Here is a 10,518-nt window from a genome sequence, read left to right as displayed (position 1 = left end):
TTCACACAGTCTTCAAGTAAACAGAATCCCTGATGTAACAGGAGAGTGCGATGCTATTTGGGGGAAGTAAAGAAGAAAATTCAGTGGCAGCTTTGTCTTATACCCTACAAAATGGGCTTTGGCTCTGGAGTCTCTTAAGGCACAAAACCTGGTAGACAGCTTTTATTGGTGGCCTGCACCTCTGATTTGGAGAAGAAAAAGAAAAGAAAAAAAATATATATATATATATAACATTTAAATAAAAATATAAATCATTTTGCAAAAGCTTGAAACCATTGGTGAAGTTGGGAGAAAATCCAAATATATTAACACCTTGTATGCATAAAAAGTTGGTGCGAAAGTTTAAAAAAAAAAAAAAGTTTACACAGTGCAAAAACTATTGGAAAATGCCATTGGAATAGATGTGCTATCTTGGTAGAATCACAGTGCTGTCTCAAAAATGGTTAAGGCCGACGGCTGTCCATTGGAAGTGTTCATCATCACGTGACCATTGTGGGTGATATCTGAATAGTTCCTCTTGAAGTACACCTGTTAAAAAAACAACAGCAGTAAGAATAACCAGGCTTAAAAGGTCTTCTCCCTAAGGTGAGGCATTTCTAATGAAGCAAACCCTATCAGGAGTTCTGAGAAAACAGGTATCTATTAATTCTATGGCGGAATGAGCCCCATTAAAACTTTCAGCTGGGTTGGCGAATGCCAAGCAACCTACAGATTCCCCCTTCGTTCTGATCCTTCTGATTCATAGATACGTTTTATCATGACATTCAATTGATAAGCAAGAATCATTTTACTGACTCAAAACCTGGAGATAAATTAAAAACAGGACGGCAAAAAAGGCTGGGAAATCTAGCGTCTGAGCAAGAGCTTCTCATTTTCACACATAAAATGAGCACAATGGATTTGGATGTTAATATCAGGTTGTAATCCCTACATTTTATAAACTATGATTGACAAGCATTGAAACTCTGGCGTATATGTATGAAATATCCCGGCATTTAATTTTTGCGGCAAAGCAGTTATAGGGCCTATAGAAATGTGATCTGTGGATAGTACACCACAATAATGAAAAGAGAAGCAAAAGGTTTAACAATGACTCAACCAAGCAACTTCTCTAAAATGTAAGATGATACCAAATAATAGGATGGTTCTTTGAGTTCTTGAATTCTACCAATTTCTAGCTGAACTAGAGGAGATACAGGTTTGCTGATAAATGTATAATCAGAACATAATGGAATGAAATGCTGTCACATCTTTCTGTCATACAATCATCAGTTTTTAGTAGCTGTATCATATCTCAGTCCCTGGACAGATGCGCATAACAAAATGAAATAATGTCAAGACTTATGAGCTCTTATCTCAAAATGTGTTTGGGTGAAAAAGGGCTTCCAATGTAATTTTTTTTTTTCCCCCACAGAAGAATGTGGAAAGTTTTGTTTGAATCTTTAAAACAGAAAATGCACCATCTAGCTGAGGCTGACATGTGTCATGAACAGGGCCTCTTACTCATTGGATTCTGGATCTATTTTATAAAAACTTGCCTCCAAATATATTTGTGAGTGCTGTCAACAAAGTTATCATTGGAGATAACAAACTTCATATACCAGAAAGAGAAGTGTGCAGACACCTACCTACATATTAAATGTGTGGCTTTCTTTTACTTTGTTTGCTTGCTAACCCCCAAACATTACATATACTATATATTAAAAAGACACTTTGGGGAGAAAATAATAAATTCTCCACTACTGCTTGGATTTCACTGGTATTTGAGAAATCTGAGGCTATTTGCATTACAGTACAAGCAAACAAAAAGACTCCTTTTTTTTTTCTTTTGCTAATTTCATGTCATCTCTGGGCGGTCAGAGATGCTATGTATAAAATCAAAGCTAACCACATTTTATGTGGCTATATATTAATGGGCTTGAAAAAGATCATTTCTTTTTTTTAAACTTTATTATTGTGAGTTGAATGAAGGTTTATAGCAGTCAACAAATCATAGACTTCATTCAATGATTTCAATGCTTATCATCCCCTCTATACAACATCACTTATCCCACTTCCCCCAGGAGGGCGTTTCCATTTCTCCATCTTTCCCAACTCTTCTGAATTTGCCCTTAGGTAAATGCTGACCTTATGATCTTGAATAGCTGACCATTCTGTGGTGTCTGTACCTCACTAGTGCTGTTGTCCCCCCTGTTGCTTGGCTGAACATTGACCCACAGGAATGAGTTCAGTTACCGAGTTGAAAGATAACCAAGGGCCATCACTTCCAGGTTACACCAGTCTTTATCTGACAAGTAAGCCTGGTCTTAAAATGATAATTCTTAAAACAAAGAACAACTAAAGAACAAATCATTTTACTTCTTGCGGCTCCATACCAGGAAGCCCCACAACAAACCAGTTGCTGTCAAGCTGATTCTGACCCACAGCAGCCCCTATGTGTCATGGAGGTTTCAACGGCTGCTTCTCCTACAGTAGGGTCTCCAGGACTTTCTTTCACAGCACAGCTGAGTGGGTTCACATTGCCAACCTTTCGGTGAATAGCCATTGGTGTAACCGTTTGCAGCATCCAGAGACTCCACTGTTGCTTGACATCAAAAAAACCCCACAGTCCATTCCAAATCATAGTGAGCCTTTACAGGGTTTCCAAGGCTGTAAATCTTTGTGGGAGCAGAAAGCCTCATCTTTCCCCCACGGAGTGGCCGCCAGGTTTGAACTGCCAACCTTGCAGTTAACAGCCCAGTGCTTATCCTACAGCCATCTCAAAGTAAGCCCATCCTTTCTCTGTAAGCCCCCCAAAATTCATTCTTTTTGTAAAGAGAATATCGATATTAGCAATTTTTGACTTGAATGCGCTTAGCTTCACGACTTGAAGTATTAGGGGGCTTCAAAAACTTCATGGAAAAATTCCATTTTGCTATGTAGTGCATGAAGCCCCTTGTAGTTTCTTGAAAATATACTTCCTGAGTATAAACTCCTTAACGTCACCTTTCTGTTTCCCATCTGTTACCACGTTTTATAACACGCTGCGAAGGAGCACTGGTGGTGCTGTGGGATAAGCACTGGACTGTAACCACAAGGTTGGCAGTTCAAACCTACCGGCCGCTCCTTGGGAGAAAGAAGAGACATTCTGCTCCCATAAAGATTTGTAGCCTTGGAAACCCTATACGGGGTCACTATGAGTCGGACCTGACACAACAGCGCTTAACAAAAACAACACGGAAACAGCAGAAGAGATGAAGAATCCTTATTTACGGTGCATGTTATGAAGGAGCTAAGATTATGACACACTCTTCAGCACTGTCTGTGTGTCCTAGGCTAAGTCTGGGATAGAGGGGTCCCGTCTAAGCTCTCCGGGGACTCACTGCTGATCCTAGAACCCATTACCTCACCTCTCTCCATACTGCCTGTCTCGTCTGTAAAATGAGATAACAATGACTTAACTCTTCAGAACTAATTAATGGCTACAGGCTGCAGATTGAAAACAGCTAAGTGTTGGGTGTGATTCTGAAATCTGCTGGGAGAAGTGGCCCCTTAGTACAAGAAAAGCAGCAGCATCACCAGCTTGAAGGATGAATGCAAAACGTCGGGGATTCCTTTGTTTCTTGTGATTTTTATCTTTGCACAACAGTAGAGGCAGAGCAATAGCTTTAATTCACTGCATGTGGTAAGCCTAAAGGCAGGCAGGTACACGTAGAAGAGTTCAGAGGTTGGGGTAAAGCGTTTTAACACTTGCTACCCTGTGACTTTGGTAAGTTACTTAGGCTCTTTTGCCTCAGTTTCTTCATATATTAAAAAAAAAAGATTATAATGCCCACTCAGAAAAGTTGCAGCAACTGACATAGACTGGAAAAGATCATGTTCAGGAGCCTGCAGGTTTGGTTCATAACAGTTTCTCTAATGTAGGCTGAGAGTCCCTGGGTGATCCAAATGGTTAAGATACTCAGCTGCTACCTGGACGGTTGGAGGATTTAGTCCACTCAAAGGTACCTTGGAAGAAAGGTCTGGCAATATACGCTGAAAAAATCAGCCACTGAAAACACTATGGAATGCAGTTCAATTCCGACTCACATGAGTCATCATGAATTGGGGGCCAACTTAACCACAACGAACTGCCTGGATGCAAGCTGAAAGTTTAGTATTTGAACCTAGCTCATAAATAAAGCCATTATAATGAATTGGATCTTATGAAAAGCAACAGTGTAATACAAGCTACCCTGCAAAGATAAAAGAAAGCAACTGGACTTGTAGTTTTAAAAAAATAAATAAATAAAGCGCGACTCAACGTCTTGGATTCTGGCTCAAGACTCTGTTAGTTCATTCTCGTTGACCTGCATGGCCCTAGTACAAACACGTTAATTCTCAAGGCATCCGATTCCTAATTTTTAAAGCAAGCTAAATACCAGTGACTGAACTGACATGCATGTTAAATATTTCAAGGCTAAAGGGTACTGTAAAGGTAAAGAGGACTTCCTCTAAGCTAGTGGAATACGACAGCAACAACATAAGAGCAGCTGCTGATACTGTGTTGTGTACAGCCAAATGCCTCAAGGGAGTTGTTTTCTGGATTTGGATGTAGGATCTTGGTTTCTTGGAATAGTCCATTCAATTGGCCTAATACATTTTTAGTGTCTCTTTTCTACTTCATAGTTTCGTTACACAGTACTGGAGGTCTTAGAAGCTTAAGAACAGCTATCTAAGGTACAACAATTGGTCTCTATTTGCCTGGGACAACAGAAAAGGGAGGAAAACCAATACACTGGTACCGTTGTCAAAGAAGGTTCATTGGAGCTAGAATCTGGTCTACTGCATGTGTGAAATATTTGTCTGCTGCCTCTATAATGCAAATTTACTAGTTAATATAATTTTGGGAACACAAGCTTATTTTGTTCCAAGCAATAATAAACATATTTCATTTTACAGTAAGTCATGGCTTATATTCATTATCTGTATCTGATAATGAAGTCGTTAGTACAACTATGAAAGGTTCATAGGTACATTTGCTTCCATTCCATCCTATTTCATTTATTGGAACATGTTGGTCAGCAGTGAATAAACTGATTTAACAACCTCACTAACAAACCACGGCCTGCAGCTTGGAAACCACTGTACAAAAGGGCAAACATAGGCAAGTAGGAGAGGAATGAAGGCAGTATCGGAAACAGGCAAGTCAAATCAAAGACTTATCATTATTTTTAAAGGGATGCAAACAAACAGAAGATAAACTAAAAGTGGTAGAAAGGCGAAGAGGGCGAAGCAGTCCACCTAGGTTGTCATTGTTTTTAACGTAATGCCAACAGATTATTAAACAACGAGAGTACCACGCATGGTTTTTGTTGGCTGGTTTTCGCAAGTAGATTGTTAGCTCTCTCTTCCTAATCTCTGTTAGTCTGGAAGCTCTGCTGAAATCTATTCAACATCCTAGCCACACATAAGTCTCCACTACCACCATTATATAATGTTAGGGTCACAAAATCAAATTCTGAGAAGAAATGAAAGATACACACTTAAAATAATAAGCCAGCAAACAAAAACCCCCTAGACTATATAATAAAAAGGTAAAAACAAGACACCATGGCTGAAAACATAATATATGACAAAACACATTTATTATCTCAACTGGAGTTCTGGTGTCATGCTACAGGTTAGGCACTGAACTGCAATCACAAGATTAGCAGTTCAGATCTACCAGTTGCTCCTTGGAAAACCTTTGAGTCAAAAGTGACTTCACAGCACTTAACAACAAATTATCTCAATTGGATTCCTGGTATGGTAGTGTAGGATAAGAACTGGACTGCTACCACAAGGTCAGAGGTTCAAATCTACCAGCCTCTTCTCAGAAACCCTCGACAGTGTTGCTATGGGTTAGAACCAACTCATCAGCACTTAACAACACCATCTCAATAAATATAAATGGACTAAGCTCACCTATTAAAACAAAAGACTAAAATTCAATCACAAAGCAAAATTTAATTACATGTCATATACAAGAGACATACCCCATCACTTGAAATTTTAAAACAGACCATAGCATACTAAGCAAACAAAAATAAACTGAACACAAAAATCTCTGTTTTGAATAAGCTTAAAGCACTATATGAATAAAAGCAAGACACTTCAAAATAGGAAAAGAATATAATCCACAGTGAAGCCCAAAATCACGGCTATCTAGGCACTAAAAATTACAGCATCAAATTATCAAACCAAAATTATAAAGTCCACAATGAAAATGTTCTCGTCTGAAACTAATTCACCTCTCTAAGGTAAAGACATGTAAAATGAACAAAAATAAGGAAATGTCCAAAGAATGTTCATAAAATTTGCCTGTGTACTAGAGCACAATACAGTATTAATGAGTTCTGAATGGTTAGGAATACTACAGATGACACTGACAATAAGGCAATGAACATAATCCCTGGTGACTTAAAGAGAAAGCAAACAACATTTAAAAAAAAAAACCAACCTATATCCAAGATGTTACCAAAAAAATCACCCCCTTCAATAATTTTTGAGCCAAAGAGACAATCAATCCAAACTTGCAAAATAAAAATGAAAACTATGCAGAAAACATTAAATATCAGAATCTATTGAATACACTTACCAATAAACAACATTCTTATCAATGGAGAAAAGATTGAAGTTGTCAAGGACTTCATTCTTCTTGGATCAACTATCAACACTCACGGAAGCAGCAGTTAAGAAATCAAATGACCTATTGCATTAGGCAAATCTGCTGCACAAGACCTTTTTCAAGTGTTGAAAAGCAAAGATGTCAGCTTGAGAACTAAGGTGCACTTGACCCAAGCCATGTTATTTTCAATAACCTCACATGCATGTGAAAGTTGGACAGTGAATAAGGAAGACTGTAGAAGAATTGATGCTTTTGAGTTATGGAGTTGGAGGAGAATATTGAAAGTGCCATGGGCTGCCAAAAGAACCATAGATCTATGTTGGAAGAAGTGCAGCCAGACTGCTCCTTGGAGGGCAGGATGTCCTAACTTCATCTGTCATACTTCGGACATACTGTCAGGAGGGACCAGTCACTGGAGAAGGATATCATGTTTGGTAAGGTGGATGGTCAGAGAAAAAGATGAAGACCCCCAACGAAATGGATTGGCCAAGTGGCAGCATCGATGGACTCAAGCATGGCAACAGTAGTGAGGTTGCCCCAGGATCGGGCAGTGTTTCATTATGCTGTGCATAATGGTCGCTATGAGTCTGTACTGACTTGATGGCACCAAACAACAACAACAAAGCAGTATTTAGAGTCCTGGTGTGCCACTGTAGGGTAACCACTGGACCACAAGGTTGGTTTGGACCACTAGGTCAGCGGCTCAAACTCACCAGTCACTCAGAAACCCTATACAGGTTGACTATGAGTCAGAACCGACTTGAAAGCACTTAACAACAACAAAGCAGTATTCAGAGGAAAATTCACACAGCCTTAAATATTTATATTAATAAACAAGAAAGAACGAAATACATTCAAGAAAAAGGAAACAATATGAAAACCAAGTCAGGGAAAAGATAGAACTAGTAAGTATAAAAGCACATATGAATAGCATAACATAAAATAAGAATGAATAAATAAATCCTAGAGCACTTAACAACAACCAACCATAGCTGGTTCTTTAGAAGAATAAAGGAAATGGGGATGGCGAAAGCACAGATACCATATAGTCATTACAAAGGGCTGTATGCATTGATACAACCTCTGAGATATGACATTAAATGAAAAAAGTAAGGAACAGCTACCATATGTGCTGAAAAAAACAAAACAAAACCCAGACAGGCCATATGTGCACATGTTCTTGCTTACACATAGAATTTATTTGAAAATTGGTAGTAAATGGTGCCAGGGATTCACCTGGCAAGGATGGGAGACCAGAGTGGGAGAGTGATAACTTAGAGTTTTAGGATTTTATAGCATTAGCATTCATCATCTGTTTAAGAAACCCTTGTTATTAAAAAACATGTTAATGAATTTGAGTCTTTCAAGCTGCAAAGACACTAAGACAATCCCAATGAGGCCAACTTTCTCAAGGACGAGAGAATGAGGCATTTATCCTTTAGCTTTCTGAATCTAAAATATTTTCTTTCCTATATCAAGGATCATCTGGAGGGATCTACCTCAGGGAGTAACTCAGCTTGCCTGTACCAACGTTTTGAGGAAAGCAACTATGTGGTCAAGAAAATGTGACTTGGAAACACCTTCTACAGACGTTGAGTTTTCACTTCAAATGAATAGATTCTAATCTGAAAAGCTTGTTGATTTACAATGATTTAGACTAATCCTCACGATGCTACAGTTCTGAATGATGCTTGGGTATCTGATGGCTGTACATTTAAAACATTAGTAATCTGACAGCTTGTTCTCTTAAGAGGACCAAGTGTATGCAAAAAGAACACTAAAAAGTTATTTGACCTGGATGAGAATCAAGATATATAGATTTCCTTATGTCAGGTGACCTGAGTCAATGAGTTAGGCAAGACTGAAAATCAGGAGTGATATCCTGCCACTGTGAGAACTTGGGTGACTGGGTCCACTTTAGACATCATATGAATCAAGGGGCAATGCTTTCAAATTCACCAGTGAACACAGAACCCCAGGGCAGCATATAAACCTCACAAGCATTCACCTTTGAGTCCCCCAATCTTAGGTGAACCCTTAACCCAACTCAACATCCACCAAGAGAAAGGAAACAAAACCGCTATGAAGACTAAGTGACATAATATCTGTGAGAACTATGGAAACAATGTAAAGCCAGTCATAAAGAAATCCAGGAACACAAGTACATTGTTGTTGTTGTTAGGTGCCCTTGAGTTGGTTCTGACTCACAGCAACCCTGTACAGAATTCCCAAGCCTCACCTTTCTCCCACCGAGCAGTTAGTGGAGATGAACTGTTGAACTTGTGGTTAGCAGTCCAGTGCTTACCCTACAATTCCTGGTGCCTTGTTCTTTGCCACTTCTTTCAATGCACTTTGGAAACCTTTAGGGGAGCAGAAAGCCTCATCTTTCTCCTGTGGCGTGGCTGATGGATTCAAACTACTGACCTTGTGGTTAGCAGCACCACACATAACCCCCAGGCCATCAGGGCTCCTTCAAATATAAGTATGGTATAATATTCCCATTAATACTGCCAGATTAGGTAAAAGATTACTGAACTGGACATCAAAGGATTTCTAATTCTATGACCTATGTCCTTTTCTGTATCTATTTTATACTTGAATTTAAATGCTTATAAAAACAAAAGATTTCTAATTTGGTCTCTACTAGAAGCTAGTATGGAGTCCTGGTGTGGCGCTATAGGCTAATTAATGCGTCAGACTGCAAAGTTGTTTGAACTGCAAGGTCAGTGCTTCAAGCTCACCAGCTGCTCCTTGGAAACCCTATACAGGGTAGCTATGGCTCGGAATTGACTCGATGGTACTCAACGACAACAAATAAGCTAGTATGGAGTCCTGGTGTGGCGCTGTGGGTTAATGCGCTTGACTGCAAGGTCAATTTGAACTGCAAGGTTGGCTATTCAAGCTCACCAGCCGCTCCTAGGAGACCATATACAGGATCGCTATGGGTTGAAATCAACTTGACAACACTTAACATCAACAACAACAACACAAGCTAATATGACTCTGAGCCATCTTACTTCTTGGGGCCTTTTTTTGCTCATCTGTAAAATAAGGGTGGTGAATTATACAAGGGATGGGGGAAGGTCAAAAAAGTTGTAGAAAATGGAATTAAAGGAGAATGGGATTTTTTTCCAAAAGCTTTTTGAAGTCCCTTGTATTCTCCTTTCTAGTTCTAAAATTCTATCAATTGTTTCTTATTATTCAAAGGCTTGATAGAATGATAATACATTTTTTAAATGGGGGCTTTGACAAATTGGGGGACTTGTCACATTTCTTTGATATGAAATGCCTGAGGTCAGAGGACGGAAGGGTTTCTGAAGGTCCTGGCAGGTTTTCCACCATGAATTCAGATTATACAGGAAGTCCCAAGTGGTTCCATTGAACAACACCTAACAGATGAAAGCATTCTGCAAATATCAGGCACCAATAGGTTGGGGTGTTTGAGTATAGATGCCCTTGGGGTCCTTGGGCGAGGCAAACAGTTTGCACTTGACTATAACCTACTTGGTTTGCACCCAGCCAGCGGCATCATGAAGAAAAGCCTGGCCATCCATGTTCATAAAGATGACAGCCAAGAAACCCTCTGGAGCACAGCTCTACTCTCACATAGGGGTTGACATGAGCAGGCTTAGGCTAGAGAGCAACAGCTTTGCTATGTGATCTTAGACCGTTCCCCCTTCCCCTCTCTCAGCTTCAGCCTCTTAAATGGGCATATGTGCCTCTAACACAGTGCAGTGCAGAACATAAAACAAGCATCAAAGTCACTTATTATAAATAATAGTTGCTTTGGTGGATGTTATCAGTGACTAAGTTATCAGCAACTAGGATGCATGTCTACTACGTTTGTTAGTACCTAACCTAATCTTCTTGGATCAACTATCAACACTCAC

At 39.4% G+C, this 10,518-nt stretch overlaps 1 protein-coding gene across 1 annotated transcript in view; it reads right to left on the bottom strand.

Annotated features, from left to right (window-relative positions):
• Window positions 1-420: 420 nt before the first annotated feature.
• The window catches only part of ABCC4 (ATP-binding cassette, sub-family C (CFTR/MRP), member 4), a 357,151-nt gene continuing 347,053 nt past the window's right edge, over window positions 421-10,518 (bottom strand). The window contains exon 31 of the mRNA XM_006832001.1: window positions 421-528. Within this exon, the coding sequence (XP_006832064.1) occupies window positions 421-528 (108 nt within the window). The remainder of the gene's footprint in view (window positions 529-10,518) is intronic.

The sequence above is a fragment of the Chrysochloris asiatica genome, unplaced genomic scaffold (genome assembly GCF_000296735.1).
Source record: "Chrysochloris asiatica unplaced genomic scaffold, ChrAsi1.0 scaffold00005, whole genome shotgun sequence".
NCBI lineage: Eukaryota > Metazoa > Chordata > Mammalia > Afrosoricida > Chrysochloridae > Chrysochloris > Chrysochloris asiatica.
Note: the sequence above shows the minus strand (reverse complement) of the source record. Positions and strands in the feature narration are given on the sequence as shown.